The sequence below is a fragment of the Acartia tonsa genome, chromosome 11 (genome assembly GCF_053477335.1).
Source record: "Acartia tonsa isolate MP-2025a chromosome 11, ASM5347733v1, whole genome shotgun sequence".
NCBI classification, from domain to species: Eukaryota; Metazoa; Arthropoda; class Copepoda; order Calanoida; family Acartiidae; genus Acartia; species Acartia tonsa.
The window spans coordinates 14,283,286-14,301,298 of NC_137270.1; the positions used below are offsets into that span (position 1 = coordinate 14,283,286).

Consider the following 18,013-nt stretch of genomic DNA (forward strand, 5'->3'; position numbering starts at 1 on the left):
AACTCGAACTCTCACCACCGTAACTCAGTGCGTTACCACTGAGCTACGACGCCCCTTTTACATTTTCCCCATAGACATTTCATACTTATCTTAAACATTAAATTGCATGAAATTAAATAATTTCTGTGAAAAAATGGCCAATAAAATTCTAAAACAGAGAGAACGAAATATATATTAAACACCCTGTTCCTATTATTGTATAATTTATTTCATGGGGGACATAAATGTATAAGTATACATGTAACATAATGTATTTTTATGTCATACAGGCTGATTGCTTCCTTTTATAGAAAAAATCCTATAAATACTAAAATAATAATCTTTTATTATGTACAGTTTAAAAAAAATAGCATAGAAAATCATGAAAATCCTTTTTTAAATTTTATTTCTCTTTTAATAATAATAAAAAAAAACATGGAAAACAATTTTCAGTATGGCTACAATGCGATAAATATCCGTTGGATTATATCCAGTTCTGTGCCTTATTGAAAACTATATAAGTTATACGATTAAATTGATTTGGTTGACCTATGCCTACGGCCCCTCGAGGCTAACAAAACTGGAATTTTTGACTATGTTTTTTTTTGTCTATAATACGATGCGATAAATAACTATAATATTATACAATTCATTTACAATATTAACAATAAATTCTTTGGTAAATTATCACAGTTTGACAAACATGCATAACAGGCAAAACATAAAATCTAATGCATTTACAGACTACATAAGTTATTAGTCATTAAACCAAGGGCGTACACAGGGTTTTGCAGAGGAGTTTTTCAAGGACTCCATATGAAAAGTTTTACTCCCCCCTTAAACTCGGGGGTGTAGAGAGTTGAGGGTATAATACATGGAAGAAGAAGGGTGTTATTTTATTTTCAGGGTGGTGGATACACCACCCTACCTAGCCAACGAACAATCGGTGGTAAATTAACTGTTTTAGGAGGGTGTAGAGTGTAGACCCCTCTTAACAAGGGAATGTCAGGGAGGTGGAAACACCCCTCCTCTGCATGTCTCAGCATTACAGTATAGATAGAAAATAGTGTACCTTGAAAAATTTAAATCAAACATATAAAATAATAAACCAATTTGGTTAGTGTTATATTTAGTAATTTTTATAGTGACAAAAACTAAGTTTTACAGAACACGCGTTGTGTGTTTAACTAGATTTCATAAACAAACAATATACATACATGACAAGGACAAACTTCAACATTTGAAGAAATACATGGTAGTTGCTAAGTATGAAACTGGGACACTCGTCAACAATATCTGCGAGATAACTGAAAATTAAGAAAGTTTAATTAATCAATATGAAAAATAAACACCTAATGAATGATAATAGTAATTTATCGCATCGTTTTATAAACAGGTTTCCGCGGACATAAAAATCCACATTTATTAGATTAAAACTAGTTTTGTTAGCCCCGAGATGCCGAATGCACGGGTTGACAAAACTGATTCTAATATAATGATTGTAAATTTTTATATTCGTAGGAAACTGTATATACTACAATACGCTACATGATTTTTCAGTGTGGCTTAGAATTGGTTCTAATCCAGCGGATATTAATCGGTTTCGAAGCCATATTAGAAATGTATTTACCTTCTGATATAATTGCTATAGTAGTAGCGGCTTCATCTAGTTTTCAATAAGAATATTTTTTTCATCAAAAAATGCTTTTTTTAAATAGTAGAGTATCTTTTCTATAATAAGTGTATGTTTGTACGTCGGTCACAGTCAAAATATCCGTTAATACTTTCAATATGATATATTTATCTGAGTTTTGGAGTAATGATTCATAGGATAACAAGGTAAATTATTTTTTAGCGAAGCCTCTCTATTGGCTATCATCAAGTACTAAATCTGTAAATAAAGTTCTTTATAAAGCCTATGGATAGATTGTCCTAAAACAGTATCTAAGCAATTTTGCAGAAAATTAACATACAATTTTGTTTAGACTTATAAATTAGTATTCTTTTATTTAAGTTATGACTTATATAAGCCTATAAAAAGGTGAATAGATTAACCTAAAACAGTATTTAAGCAATTTTGCAGCAAATTAACATACAATTATGTTTAGACTTATAATTTAGTATTCTGTTTATAAAGTTATGACACTCATCAAGTGTTATATTCGTTTATTCCATCCTCTAATAAATATTTTAATGCAGAACCGGACCAAATCCAGTGGATGTAAATTGGTTTCAAAGCCAAACTAGAAAGATTATTCTAATTTTCCTAGTTCTTGTAAAGGAGTTAACAGCTGATAATCAGTTGTTGAGTAATAATCTGATCAAAAATGCAGATGATATAAAATTCATAATAAAGTTTTTAAAATTTTTCGATACCAAACTTTCATATGGTATAATGATTAATGATCCTATTAATTTTTTTGAAATGGTGTTTCCTGAAACGATTAAGAATAATGCCAATAGTGCATAAATTCTTTTATTAAAAAACAATTAATCAAGTCTCAATTATTTTACAATTTTTAATGGCCGTTTGCCCTTTTGTCTTTTAGTTAAGCAATGCTCTTATGATTGTCGATTTTATATGTAGTGGGACAAAGTGACTTAAAAATCAGCCATGTGACGTCATAAAAATGAGGGAGATGAGAGGAGAAGTGGGAAAGGAAACTTCTAAAAAAGATATTGATAATCCTTCATTTATATGACCGTACATGGAAGATTTTGAGTAACTTTATCACACTACTTTTATATATTTATCATCTGCCAAATTCCTGGTCTTGATGTGATAATGAGAGGTAGGACTGAGGAGGATGGTTTGTACAGAGATATTGGCTGCGCTACCTCTGGTTTATGTATCCCAGTTATCAGGTTGGTATTCCAGCTGTTTAGGCCCTAAATATAACAAAGATGACAACATACATAAAAAACATTAACATTTTAAGTTTCAAAACTCATTATGCAGATTATTAATCTATAAGTCTTCACAAAATTGTTTAAATTTTAATCAAAATTAATTAAATACAGGATTCTGTTTATTGCCATACTTTAGGACTTGCTTACTTGGATGTCTTGCTTAAAATATTGTACCTTGTTGTCCTAGGATTATAAAATACAATACATGTTGTCAAAATCACATTTCTCGCATAGAGTAAGGGACTAAATGAATTATTGAGCAGCTTCGCCTACATTTTCAAAATATGTGTGACCTGTCTGAAAGGAGTAACATCAGTATTGTTGACATTGTGACAGTCCCACGTTTTACACAGTAAGAATGAGTAGAGACTATTGTACAGTAAACTATAAAATAAACAAGGTTTACACAGTAAGAATGAGTAGAGACTTTTATACAGTAAACTATAAAATAAACAAGGTTTACACAGTAAGAATGAGTAGAGACTGTTGTACAGTAAACTATAAAATAAACAAGGTTTACACAGTAAGAATGAGTAGAGACTGTTGTACAGTCAACTATAAAATAAACAAGGTTTACACAGTAAGAATGAGTAGAGACTGTTGTACAGTAAACTATAAAATAAACAAGGTTTACACAGTAAGAATGAGTAGAGACTGTTGTACAATAAACTATAAATAAATAAGGTTTACACAGTAAAAATGAGTAGAGACTGTTGTACAGTAAACTATAAAATAAACAAGGTTTACACAGTAAGAATAAGTAGAGACTGTTGTACAGTAAACTATAAAATAAACAAGGTTTACACAGTAATAATAAGTAGAGACTATTGTATAGTAAACTATAAAATAAACAAGTTTTACACAGTAACAATGAGTAGAGACTGTTGTACAGTCAACTATCAAATAAACAAGTTTTGTTTTGTTAATTTATCTATTTAAGGGGGGGGGGGGCAACCAACACTAACACATGATGGAAAATTTTTGTGGAGGTGACGTGGGGGAGTTGGTTAATATTGCCTATTCCAACACTCCTAGAATAGCGTGCGCTCATTTATCCCATGTATCTTATCTATCTGTCTATCTATCTATCTATCTATCTATCTATATATCTATCTATCTATCTATCTATCTATCTATCTATCTATCTATCTATCTATCTATCTATCTATCTATCTATCTATCTATCTATCTATCTATCTATCTATCTATCTATCTATCTATCTATCTATCTATCTATCTATCTATCTATCTATCTATCTATCTATCTATCTATCTATCTATCTATCTATCTATCTATCTATCTATCTATCTATCTATCTATCTATCTATCTATCTATCTATCTATCTATCTATCTATCTATCTATCTATCTATCTATCTATCTATCTATCTATCTATCTATCTATCTATCTATCTATCTATCTATCGATCTATCTATCTATCTATCTATCTATCTATCTATCTATCTATCTATCTATCTATCTATCTATCTATCTATCTATCTATCTATCTATCTATCTATCTATCTATCTATCTATCTATCTATCTATCTATCTATCTATCTATCTATCTATCTATCTATCTATCTATCTATCTATCTATCTATCTATCTATCTATCTATCTATCTATTTATTTATTTATCTATCTATCTATCTATCTATCTATCTATCTATCTATCTATCTATCTATCTATCTATCTATCTATCTATCTATCTATCTATCTATCTATCTATCTATCTATCTATCTATCTATCTATCTATCTATCTATCTATCTATCTATCTATCTATCTATCTATCACAGCTATGTACCTTGTAACAATATGAGCAGAAATAAGAATTGATATCCATTTGCAGGACATCATCATAAAGCCCTCGGTAAGCCTCCTGTACAAATTTATACATTACAATCATAGAACAAAGAATAATAGACTACAATACTGGTATAATTCTATAGAATCTTACTAGTAAATAGAATATTAATGCCCTTTGTAAGCCTCCTGTACAAATTTATACATTACAATCATAGAACAAAGAGTAATAGACCAGCATACAGGTATAATTGTATAGGTTGTTACTGGTAAAAATCTCAAAGCCCCTGGTAAGCCTCCTGTACAAATTTATACAATACAATCATAGAACAAAGCATAATAGATTAGTATATAGGTATAAATGTATAGGTTGTTACTGGTAAAAATCTCAAAGCCCCTGGTAAGCCACCTGTACAAATTTATAAATTACAATCATAGAACAAAGAATAATAGACTACAATATTGGTATAAATTTTATAGAATCTTACTAGTAAATAGAATATTAATGCCCTTTGTAAGCCTCCTGTACAAATTTATACATTACAATCATAGAACAAAGAGTAATAGACCAGCATACAGGTATAATTGTATAGGTTGTTACTGGTAAAAATCATAAAGCCCTCGGTAAGCCTCCTGTACAAATTTATACATTACAATCATAGAATAAAGAATAATAGACTACAATACAGGTATAATTTTATAGAATATTAATAGTAAATAGAATATTAATGCCCTCGGTAAGCCTACTGTACAAATTATACATTACAATCATAGAACAAAGCATAATAGATTAGTATATAGGTATAAATGTATAGGTTGTTCCTTGTAAATAGAATGTTAATGCCATTGGTAAGCCTCCTGTACAAATTTATACATTACAATCATAGAACAAAGAATAATAGACTACAATACTGGTATGATTTTATAGAATCTTACTAGTAAATAGAATATTAAAGCCCTCGGTAAGCCTTCTGTACAAATTTATACATTACAATCAAAGAACAAAGAATAATAGACTACAGGTATAATTTTAAAGAATATTACAGGTTTAAATCTTAAAGACTCTAGTGAGTTACTTTAAAACTTGTGAACGCTCTCTATAAATTCTAAAAAAAGAGTAATAGGTAATAGAATTAAGATAGGTACCCAAGGAAAAATATATACAATAGAGTACATGTAGGTAGAAAGGCAGCAAAAAAAGGTCTGCATTTACAAAATCATTTATTACACACATATAAGAAGCACCAATATTAACCCTAAAACAATAGTCACTAAGCTGGACCTTAATACTTGCAGGAATGTACAAAAGTTACTCATTTTGATCTTCACTCATATTCAAGCTAAATGTCCAACATTAGCTGTGTTTTTTTTTGCAAAACATTTTCTGATTATAAAACAGTCAATATATTTTTTTTCTTTCTTAACCGCTTTATTTTTTTGTTTTCTATATTTTACATTCATAAAATGGTATTGTTTTTGTGCTTGCTTAATGGGTTAAAAGAAAAAAAATGGATGACAAATTGGTAAAACTATGTAACATGGTATAACATGGTATAAATTCTATATAACTTATTCTAAGATAACAAATAAGAATATGTTTCTGCCCCATAGAACAAAGAAAATACGTATCATATTTTGCTACATATAATAGTGCGAATTTATTGTTAGAAAAGATAATAAAATTGGAAGCAAGGACGAATTCAATCATTTGCAAAGATGAAAATTAATAAAAATAAATAATTTGGGTAGTAATTAAAGCCATTGATTTGAGTAAATTGAGGTAAATATAACTTATTTAACTATAAATCTGAGTTCTGTTTTAATACTTTGAGCCGACCGGTGACAGAACGAGTTTCTAAGGTTTGTACTGAAAATTATTTAGAGTTAATTATAACATTTTTTCAGTGATCTTAAGGGATAAGATAATGGCTGATTAATTGATATAAATTTCCAATGACGATTAGTTTTAAACCAACATAAAATAATTAAAGTATCAAAAGATTTTTGACCAACGAAAAAAGTAACATAGTATTTAAACTTTGGGTAATATACAATGTCCAATGTACCCTCCCTCCCTGCATTTCTCTTTAAATGAAAACAAATCAAGTTTCAAACTTGTGGTGAAGCGTCGCTTCAAAAATCATAAGATATTGTATGAAGTGAAAGAAAAATCGATATAATACAACTTTGATGTTGGACAAATTTTTCATGTACTCTAATAAAGTGATTATCGCAGCTGACTAAATTAACGATACCCCCTCCCTTCCTACTAGATGAAAGAACTTACCAGTAAAATAAGGCCCATATTAGCAACCTAAAATGACATTTTCCCATATTAATACATCCACTTATTCTATAATATCCGTTGAAAGAAATGAATTACCTTTTATAGTTTGTGAAGAATATAATGATGGACATTATAGGTATAATATTGTGAAGAATTAATAGTATTGACGAGGTAGCAAGGTGGAGAGAGACAGAATACTGTGTCGACACCACGAGTAAACTTCGTAGCAATCTAAAAATAAACTTTTTTGATAGGCTTTGAAAATTTGAAAATAAATTGCTTTAAGTATTTTTAATTGATATACGATTTTTTTTAGTTTTTTACGATTTTCCCAGGGATTTCAAGGAATAAGAAAATGGGCAATAAATTTATTTACATCCCCATTGATGATAAACAAAATACCCCTTCTGCAAACTAAAATAGTGAGTTAAAGAAATGGAACTTCTAGTTTGGAACCAACCAATCGAAATTTAATAAAACTTTCCAAAATCGTTATAAATCTATGTGTAACTTTTATAGTCAAATGTCCCCTCCCTCCCTAAAATTTCTTCATTGGTCTTTGGTTTTTTTTTATTAGGGTATGATAACAAAAAATAAGGGAAAACTTACCCAATGAAAAGAACACAAGATGCTGGAATAATTAGGAAGAAACTGCTGTTCAAATTACTTCTAAGGAATCGAACCTGCGACCTCAATAGCACTAAAACTAAAATATTCATTATAAATAAGACATTTTTTCTCGTGTAAAATTTATTTAATCATTTATATAAAAGTTAAAAAATGTTTAAGTCAGTCTGACTGGGTGTATCAAAGGATCTTGCTAACCACGTAACTGATATGGTTCTCCTTTACAGTGAAGCTTCTCATTGGTCCAGGAATGATTAATAATTATTTTGGAAAGAGTGCCGCCACTTACCCAAGAGAAATCACACCCAGAAATAAATGAATACACCCCAAAATCTCAATATCAAAATATATTATTTTTAAAAGCGAAGCTTTTCTATAATTAGGGTCGGTCCGTCCGTACGTCCGTACGTCCGTAACGGATAGCTTTTTTCGTTAATTTAGACATGTTAGAATTGTCCTATCGATTTCAAATTTTGCATGGTGATTCCTTTAGTAGTTAGGTACGATTTAGAAAGCGTAGCAACTCTATAATCATTACCAAAATGTCCGTACGTCCATTTTAAACATGTTGATTTATTTACTTTTTTAACAACAAATTTGTATGTGACCTAATTATTTGATTGGTCTGATTTTTAGTATACTGATTCCTGGGACAACAAAGTACAATATTATAAGCGAAGCAACTCTATAATCAAGTCCTAAAAATGTAAGTATGTCCATAATCATTATCCTGTATCAAGCAGTTTTTCAACAAATTTACTTACAATTTTGCTTTGACTCTTATACATTCGCATTCTGATTATCAGTTCTGACATTACACAAGTGTTAATGTCCGTTTGTCCTACCGTTTCAGAGCTTCGCTTTTATGGATGTTGTCATCCTTGTTCTATTTCAAATTAATAGTGGAGATTCACACCTCACCCCCCTCCCCACTTTCCTTTAAGTGCTCCTAGAGGCCTCTATTAACGTAGCCGCTTGTAAATATATATCGCCAACTATATTCTTTTTATCCAACCATCAACAAACTATTTACACAACCTAACCATGAAGTATCTCATTACTTTTTTGCTTTTACTGTTTTTTTCCTTGTTTGTTTTACAAAGCAAGCTTATACAAAAAAATTACATTATGCAAATCTTGTTCTACAAAGCTTACTCTTACTTACTATGTAACTATGTATTGAAAACATCTGCGCTATAACTCTGTCCGTTCGTCTATCTATGAATTTCGTTGTTTCGCTACTTATGGATGTTGTCATCTTGTTTTTTCTTTATTTTAAACGAGATAGCTTTACCACTTTTGCAGCTACAAAAAAGTAATATATTATTGCTCCAATTACAAAAAATAATATCTACATATACAGTAATTTATTGGCAATACCTGCCCAAACCTACAACCTCATAAATGTGTCCAACCATGAGATTGCGGAACGTGGGGGGAGGGGGGGGGGGGGGGTGGTGGGGAGTTTTGAAGGGTGACAACACACCTTAAAAAAAATTTGGGCATGATTGTTTTCTCCTTTTTCAAGCAATTATTATCAAATTATGCACCTATTTTACTCTCTCCGGTTTTATACCGTTATTGCCGTTTTGAACGGTAAATTACGTTACCACAGTGTTAATATAACCTTCCTGAAATTTAAGGATGAAAAACTTTGGTATCTGTCTTTATTTCCTTATAGTTTTTGCGAGAGGGTGGGGGACATTTTAGCCGTCCTCCCCCATCCTGGAAAAGTGATTATTTAGTTACCCATCATATCCCCTATCGAATAGGATTAACAAAAACGTAACTGGACAAAGTGACTCAAAAATCAGCCATGTGACGTCATAAAAATGAGGGAGATGAGAGGAGAAGTAGGAAAGAAAACCCCTAAAACAGAGATAAAATGCAAGTATATACTTACTGCTTGCATAAAGAAAGACTGTGTAGAAAGTTCTGCTGATATCTGTGAGTATCCTTGGTAAATAGATATAATATAGATACACACTCTCTAAATTAGCCAATAGGATAACAGTGATGAAAAAAGCCGGCCATTTCATTGGTTAATAAGTGTACGAAATGGCTGTTATATCTTCATTTCATTCGCATAATGAGTTTGCTTTAATTTGTCGCATTTCTTTTGTAAATTATAACATGCACAAATGTCTTACCTCGTATAATGTACAGTATAAGTGAAATAATAAGTCAGCAATGCATTGTTTAATTTCTAAGAATAAACAGTCTTTGCCGAAATTATATCTTCGAAAAATTTCTACGCTCATATTATTTAAATGAATCGTATATAACAAAAAATAAACAAAGATGTGTGTTTACTTGAATTTCCTTTTTGAGATTGACGGATTTTGCGGCCAGCTTTATCATCTAGATGTTAAGTTAAGACTCTAGGGGGCTAGGTGTCCTATCAGGTACTAACCTCTCTCCACGCACCTTGAAACATACATACAATACTTATGATTGCGGTGTAAAGCGTCCATTCACCCATCAGACAACCAACTCTCTGAGATGCACGACCTTTGTCTGAATAGTCCCAACTGTGCATGGTAGCGAGTTGCGCCTGTTTTGGGCCAAGGCATTCCACCCACTCTAACTATTTACGTCGCGCATCTGACATAGTAGCAGTGGAAACCATTTTTAACGTCTTTAGTTATGACGCGGTGTCGGACCGAGATTCGAACCTATCACCTTCCCGACGACGAGCGGATGCGCTACGTGTTGAGCCACGGCCACGGGTTATCATCTAGTTGTACTATATCTATTCCTTGTTAGCTCAGCATTCTCATTACTCTGGAGCTCTATCAGAAACAGAGCGTGGAAACCAGAAAATATTATTCCTAAAAAAAACAGGGATCTTAAGGGATAAGATAATGAAGGATAAATGTATATGCTTCCCAATTGATGATAAACATAATTATCCTATTATGTAGTTTATAACTATTGGTTGAGGATATTACTGCTAGTTTTAAAAACCAATCAAAATTATAAGAACAAACTTAAAGTTATTGAGTTACATAATTAGATACAGTTGCAATGAAACGTTGGGTAACAGATTAATTGATATAAAGTCCAATGTCTCCTCCCGCCCTGTAAAAAAGGAATATCAAGTCCCCATAAATTGCACAGTAATAACAAAAAGGTATTGATTTAAATGGAAAGTACAGTTTTACATTTATGATTAAATAGAAACTCTATTCTCGCCCTTTGTCGGTATGATGCCCATGTAGCCCCTAACCCCCCCCCCCCCCACCTCCCCAAATTAATTTGAAATAACATTGAATATAAGGGAAGGGGGAAGTTTTTTTTCTATATCCTAACCCTTACACAGCACTTACAACCTAACCTGGCTTGACCTAAAGTGCTAAACAAACTAATTTATATCATAATTAGGATAGGGGGGGATATCATTGCTCAAAAGGGAACTCTGTGTGATAGCGTCTCGGTTTTAAGATATTTTCTTTATATTGCTACACATCTTCATAAACTACTAAATATTAAAAAAAAGGATTAAATTTGTCTTACATACAATAAAAAATGAATTAATTGTATAATATTTAGTTTTACTATTACTGCTTTAGGTTGTTACAGATGTTAATGTAAAAACATTCCCAAAAAAACCTCCTTCTGTCTCATTAGCTTTGCGTTGAGTAAATTTAGCAACAACTACTAAAAAGGTATATTCTGAAAGTCATAAATGTTTAGCCCAAATATGAAGTAGTAAGGTTTTTATCATTTTATAAAGGCTTTACATAGGTCCCGGGATGGTTTTAAACTATTACATTTTATATGTTTATAATCCAAGGGATGGTTTAAGACTTTTATTTGCTTTCCCTACCTTATAAGTATAATAAAATGTTTACTAATTGAAGTAGTGGAGTGTCCTTCTAAGGCAAATAGAAAAGTAATGCTAACACATCAATTTTACCAACTAATCTATACCCCACTCAATGCTTACATTATTTTTCAGACATTTTTTTGCAACTGTTATTAGTCAGTGTTTTTTTTATAGAGAAAATTAACAATAAAGAAGGAATGGATGATAAAGAAAAAAATCCTAAAACCATTTCAGTTCTTGAACCTAAGTAGCCTTTGAAACTATATAAAACTTATAGAAACCTAAATATGTTCAGCAGTTAGAGAGAGCCAGGATATAGAATAAGTCTCTTATAAAACATATCTATATTACAAAGTAGAACGATGTCTGTCTGTCTATCTGTTTGTTTGTTTGTTTGTAGCGAAGGATCTTGCTAACCGCTGAAAATTAACAGAGCTGGATCTTTAAATCGTTTTTATAGTGCGCTGAATCGGGGCGATTCAGAGGTGATTTGTAGGTGCGCTGGTGGTTAGCCACAGCGCGCCTATAAAACATTGATATTTAAAAGATTTTCGGCGCGGTGTTGTTAAATCGCTTGCGACACTCAATAAAATATCGATCCGCGCCAGTACAACTTTATTACATAAGCCGTGTCAGTAAGGCATTTTATGTAAAATTCCGTGTCAGCATGGTATTTTATATAAAACATTAATATATAATTTATTTTAAAAATAACTATAAAAATGTTTTCACAATAGTTTTGCAATAAAATATTAAAGTAATTAAAAAAAAATATTTATTTATTAAATAAATCACCCCGATTTAAACCGGCAATACCACTCGGTGAGTGGCGTTGCCGCGCCGGGCCCGCGCCACTGCCCGATTCAAATCGCCCATGCAAATTCGATTTAAAGATTGATATTAATAATTTGATGGTGCGCCAAATGAATCGCCCCGGTTTAAATCACCTATAAACGTTTTAAAGATCGAGCTCAGGTTAGCTTCTCATAGGTCCCGGGAAGGATTATTACTATTTTTAGGGGAGGGTACCACCACCCTCCAAAGAGAAATCGCCCCTAGAAAAAAAATTACTCCATCTCCCCCCCCCTCCAAAAAAATTGGTTATAGGATTTAACTCCCCCGTCCTCAAGTGCCCCTAAAGGCCTATAGGGGCGAAACCGCTAGAAGCTTATAATAGGATATTCCAATTTATGTCACTTTGACTTAAACAAAGCGTTTGATTGTATACAAATTCAAATATTGCTAAAAATTGTTAAACTTTAAATGTATTTTATAAAGCTAAAAGTAAGATATAATAAGCTAACTTTATTTTTATTCAATAATAAAAAAGGAACTTGACTGGTACAAATACAATTATACAAAATTCTATCTTTTCTTTAAAAATATTTAATTTATCTATCGTAGAATAGCTTGAATTTAAAATGCTTAATATGAGAACCTATCATATTATGACTTGATTATGGAGTTGCTTCGTTTGTAACATTATGCGAAACAGCTTAAAGTGCCTAATAAAAAAATACGTCATACAATACAAATGACCAATGATAGGCCAGTTTACATTTTACTATTGGTCAATTACAATGTATACTGGCCTATCATTGATCATTTGTATTGTAAGACGTCATTTTTTATTAGACACTATATGATGCTTCACTTTATGCCTAATCGTCCAACAACAACAAAACGGCCAAATTATTTTTAAAAATCTGAAATTTCCTCACCTGCAATAGCAAAGACTAGAACACTTCTATCATAAATTTGTCTGTCCTATGAAAAAAAAGTTTTTCTAAGTATTTAAAACTATTGGAAAAACAGGGGTAGAGCAAATTATAGATAATCTTTTCTACACCTGTTATGCAGATTCTTATAGGTCCTAGAAAGGTTTTTAACTATTTTGAGGGAGTGTACCCTCCCAAAGAGAGATCGCCCCTAGAAAAAAGTCCCTCCTCCCAAAAATTTACTTTTACTTTTAAAAAACCTAATCTTAAAATAGGGACTTCCCCCCTTCACCTAGCAGACCAACAAATATACCGACAAAAGCCAATTGTAAAATATATTAATACATTGCCATTTCTTTTAAAATTGTAATGTTATCCTTCGCTGTCTTAGCCCTCCCCAGCCACGATAGAAAACTTAGATTAAGTATAGGTTTTCAAAGATTATGTGAAGAACGGATAATATACATTTCTACTTACGAAAACAGGGTTTTAGATATTACTTAAAGAGGTCTTATTTTTTTTATTCCAGTATAACTCCGAATACGATCAATTTTCCGCTAGATTAGTGCTTGTCTTGGGCCATACTGAAAAATCATGTGTCGTAGCTTATAAAAGGTAATTTTCCACGGGCTGATAAAATAAAAATTATATAATTAATCTCCGTCAGGGCCAACAAAATTGGAATTTATTATTCATTTTACTTTCAATATAAAACTGGCTCTAAAAAGTACTATTTTTAATTTTTCGTTTTATATGAAGACGAAGAAAGTCCCTCAAAAAAATTCTTACGTCATAAAAAGATTAGGTAAGGAGAAGTGGGAAAGAAAACCCTTAAAAAAGAGATGGAAAATCCCTCATTTTTATGACGTCACATGCTGATTTTTTTGATAGTTTTCTTCGTCTTCTTTCTAGCGAATTTCTTTAATTACGAGAAAGAATATTGAATTACTACTTTTGAGCAGCAGTTGATAATATTTGTTTTTTTTGATAAAACCAATTTTTAACCTGATTTTCTGATGTAAGGTAGAATTTTATCTCCCATAGTATAATTCCACAGCAAGCCAATGATATCTTTGAAAAATAGTAAAATTAAACTAATTTTTAATTTATGCATTTTACTTAAATGCTAATTTTTGAAGCACTTAATAGCTTTAGAATTAACATAAGATGTTTTCAGACCCTCAATTGGTCTTTTTGCGAATAAATGATAAATTGACATTTTACACCAAGATGTTCAGTTCAAGGTATATCAGCTTCGCTATTTGATTTGATTGACTAACGTACAATATCGGATATTAGTTTCAGTAACATCAAACAGACAACCAACCCTTAGGTAGCCCGACCTTTGTCTGGAAGTTCTAATTGTGTATTGTAACAAGGTATTCCCAATTATCTCACTATTAGGTAGCAATAGGTACCATATTCAATGACACGATGTGGATCAGACTCGAATTCAAAGCCTCCCTCGCAGCAAGCAGGCATGCTATCATTTACCAAGGTTTTTATTATTACTTCTTTTTGTCGACACAAATAATTGAATATTATGTCAGCACAAGGGAAAACAACTCCGGGAGGGAGGGGACATTGGGCTGTTTATTATACTAGTCCCCAAAGATTTATAATAACAATTTCTTTTACGTTGGCTCACCAACTTTGGGATCTAATATTGAATTTTGACTGGTTAGTTCATTATGCTGAGTGTCCAAATGTTTTAACAACTAATTGTAATCTACAGAACGGGTAATTTTGTGTATTATCATTGATGATGTACATAAATTTATCGGCCATTGTCTTATCCCTTAAAACAGCCACAACCTTACTTACCAATGAACATACACCTAGTGTAAGCAACTCAACATCAAGAATTGTTCCAGAATTTAGTTTTTCCATCATTATGATTATTCATCTGAAATTTGTGATCTACACAATTAATATTTTGATTTGCAGATTAGCTGTATTATGATAATTTTACACAGGATTTGCACTTTTTTTTTACAAAAGTCTTTTGATGATAAACAATGTAGGTTGGCATTGTTTTGCTTTTTATGAACACAATTGTCCTGGTTTGAAATTAAAGAGATGCACATTTCAAAAGACAGTAAAGATTGGCTTTTTCATATAACTAAATCGATCTCTCGACTGATAAAAAAAGAAACAGTTTTTTTTTATCAGTCAATTGCTCAAAATAATCAGGTCAATGTGGTGCAATTTAAACTAGTATAGATCTATCCAAGTCTGCAATAAAAACGATTCATTAAGTAAATTATGTAGAATTTCAAAACTTTATATATTAGGACAATTGCAGGGAGTGTGGGGACAATTGACTGCTAATTATACTGGTACCCAAAGTTTTATGAAAAATTATATTATGTATTGAATTAAAATGTTGGGTACTTTAATCAAAACCAATGCTTTTAATCTACAGATTTATTTATCCTTAACAGGGTTTTAATTTATTTTGTTCATTGTCTTATCCCTTAAGATGTCTGGACAATTAGCAAATTTAAATTATTTTATAACTTTATTATACATGTATGTACACTGTAATACGCTTTCACAATATTTTTTTAAATAAGCACTATTCTATATTCAATACGTCGAATATAAAACGATGTTTAAATTTCAACTACTAAATTGAGACATGTTTTGCAAAGCTTTGTGTATGAGCTGAAGTCATGGATGCCATTTTTTTTTCAAATGCTAATCTTAAATTTAAAGTGTACACAAAACGATCGCTCACAATTTGAATCGTCTTAAAAAAACTGTTGCCCCACTAAAATTTTAGTGCGGCAAAATTATCCCCTCTAAATTTTTAGTTTGTCTCACTGATTTTAGTGGGGCAAAAGTTTTTTTAAGAATTAACCTTTGGTTAAGGTGATTATAGAAAGGTCACAACATGCCCCATCATAAAATAAACATTAAGGGGTCTATCCTCTAAATTTTCGGGTAACTAAGACGGTTTGGTCTTTAGTTAAAAGAAAAACCTGTCTTAATTTGTAATAAGATATGCAATCTTATGGTAGAGCAAAATTCTTCACAAGAGCTAGTTCTCAAGCTGTGGTGCTCTGGAGAGGTGAGAAGATTCAAAATTTAATATTATTTTCTTATGTCATTTTTTGAGCAAAAATTAGATTAACCAAATCCAAAATTTTAACAAAAGTGTAGGGTTTAAAATGAAAATTGTGGGCGATTTTTTTCCTTTGCATTCTTTAAGTATTTAGTTTTTGGTAAGTCTATATATTGTCACATTCTAAAATTTTGACATTAAAGTCCAATCAAGGAGTAGGAAAGCGCATAAATAAATAATACCAAGTATTGCAAATTATATATATATTTTGTTTCAAAATTGTATAAATACAGGATACTGTTTAAGAACATAGTTGCCTTTTTAGGACTTGATTAAAGAAATGATTTGCATTAAATATTGTACCTTTTTGGCATAGGAATCAATATTACAATAAACAGATAAACAAAAATAAAATGATTTTGCCAAAAAAATTAGCATGCTGTAAATGTATGGACTTTTTGTAATGATTATAGAGTTACTGTGCTTTTGAAATCGTTCCTAACTGTTACAGGAGTCACCATGGAAATTTTCAAAATTTATTTTATGATTTGAGAACTATGATATCGTTGTCAAGTTGTCATCATTATTAAAATGAAAACCACATAAAATAAAGATAATAAATATTTTAAGGACGCACTATAATACACGCTTTTTTATGTCCATAGACACAGTGTTTCGCCATTCTAGGGCTCATCAGTATGACTCAATTCATCAGAGTTAATTTTGCACGTGGCGGGGCTTTAACCGTAAACCCTTAGATTACCAGACCAATCCCCTACCCATTGCGCCATTAACCCATAATGAGTAAGGAATTAAATTTTGGCCAGAGAGCTCAACCAACTCCTGAATGGGGGCCTATATTTCTCTCTTTTTCTCACCCCCACACCAAACAAAATGCAAATTATTACCATACACAATTAAATTTATTAGTGCCTTATAGATCATCTGACATACATCCAAAATTTAAAACTTGTAATTTTCTATAAAATATTTTTGAAGCAAAGGGAAATCTGAGTTTTTCATCTACTATTTAAGACTGACACCTGGTTTTTTTGTGAAGATTTCCTGTAAAATGAATATCCAATGTACATATAAATTACTTGGCCTGTCGACCATGCTTTAAAAGACATTTAATTTTAGAAAGATTTCATTGTTTATTTCTATGATGTTTGTATTCTATCTTTGTCTCTATTTTCTGACAACTGAACGAACTTTTTCTTATTGGTTGGCTCAACAACTTTGGGGACTATCATTGTTTGGTCCAAAAGTTTCAACCACCAATTGTAATCAACAGAAGGGATGATTTTGATTATTAACATTGGGGATGTACATCAATTTATCGGCCATTGTCTTATCCCTTTAGATTCCTGATATTAGACGCATTTTATATTATATCAACCTTGTAATACTTTTGTGGTTATGATATCCCCCATACACTAAAAAGGTATCTGGTTTTGCCTCTTTTTTTTTACATAAATAAGCATGACAAATTGATATAGAATATACGTGGATATTATGACATGGGAAAAATTGTTGTCCACATGGACATCATTTATTGGTCAGTTCGTTTAACCAGAAGAAGAAAGGAGTGGGGGTGGAGTAGTTATTTTAGCCAGCTATAAGTTTCACTAACATGATAATCTGGTGTAAGATCCAAGTAATAATAAATTCATTTATGACCACGTCTGAAAAGCAAAGCTTAATAAACCAGAGGGTCAGACATACAAACATTAACAAATATAAAGATACAAGGTATTTAAAGTCTGAAAGAAAATTATATATATATA

General features: G+C 31.2%; 1 protein-coding gene across 1 annotated transcript; it reads right to left on the minus strand.

Annotated features, from left to right (window-relative positions):
• Positions 1 to 240: 240 nt before the first annotated feature.
• LOC145331643 (uncharacterized) lies at positions 241 to 15,081 on the minus strand. Its single transcript, XM_080176420.1, has 13 exons — positions 14,984 to 15,081; positions 14,165 to 14,230; positions 13,163 to 13,208; positions 10,369 to 10,443; positions 9,516 to 9,566; positions 7,595 to 7,691; positions 7,082 to 7,216; positions 4,700 to 4,774; positions 3,183 to 3,273; positions 2,748 to 2,868; positions 2,246 to 2,296; positions 1,610 to 1,645; positions 241 to 1,286 (listed from the first exon to the last, which is right to left on the minus strand). The coding sequence occupies exons 1-13, from the start codon at positions 15,050 to 15,052 to the stop codon at positions 1,213 to 1,215; spliced, it is 987 nt and encodes a 328-aa protein (XP_080032546.1). The 5' UTR covers positions 15,053 to 15,081; the 3' UTR covers positions 241 to 1,212.
• Between the last annotated feature and the right edge of the window lie 2,932 nt (positions 15,082 to 18,013).

Bases quoted from the DNA above. Each gene is read 5' to 3' on its own strand.
- LOC145331643 (XM_080176420.1), bottom strand. From the start codon at position 15,052: ATGATGGAAAAACTAAATTCTGGAACAATTCTTGATGTTGAGTTGCTT. The intron at 9,567-10,368 runs ATAGATATAGTA...ATTTACCAAGGA, and splicing joins GAATGCTGAGCTAACAAGGA to TACTCACAGATATCAGCAGA. The intron at 7,217-7,594 runs GTAAGTTTTCCC...GTTTATTTTTAG, and splicing joins TCTTGTGTTCTTTTCATTGG to ATTGCTACGAAGTTTACTCG.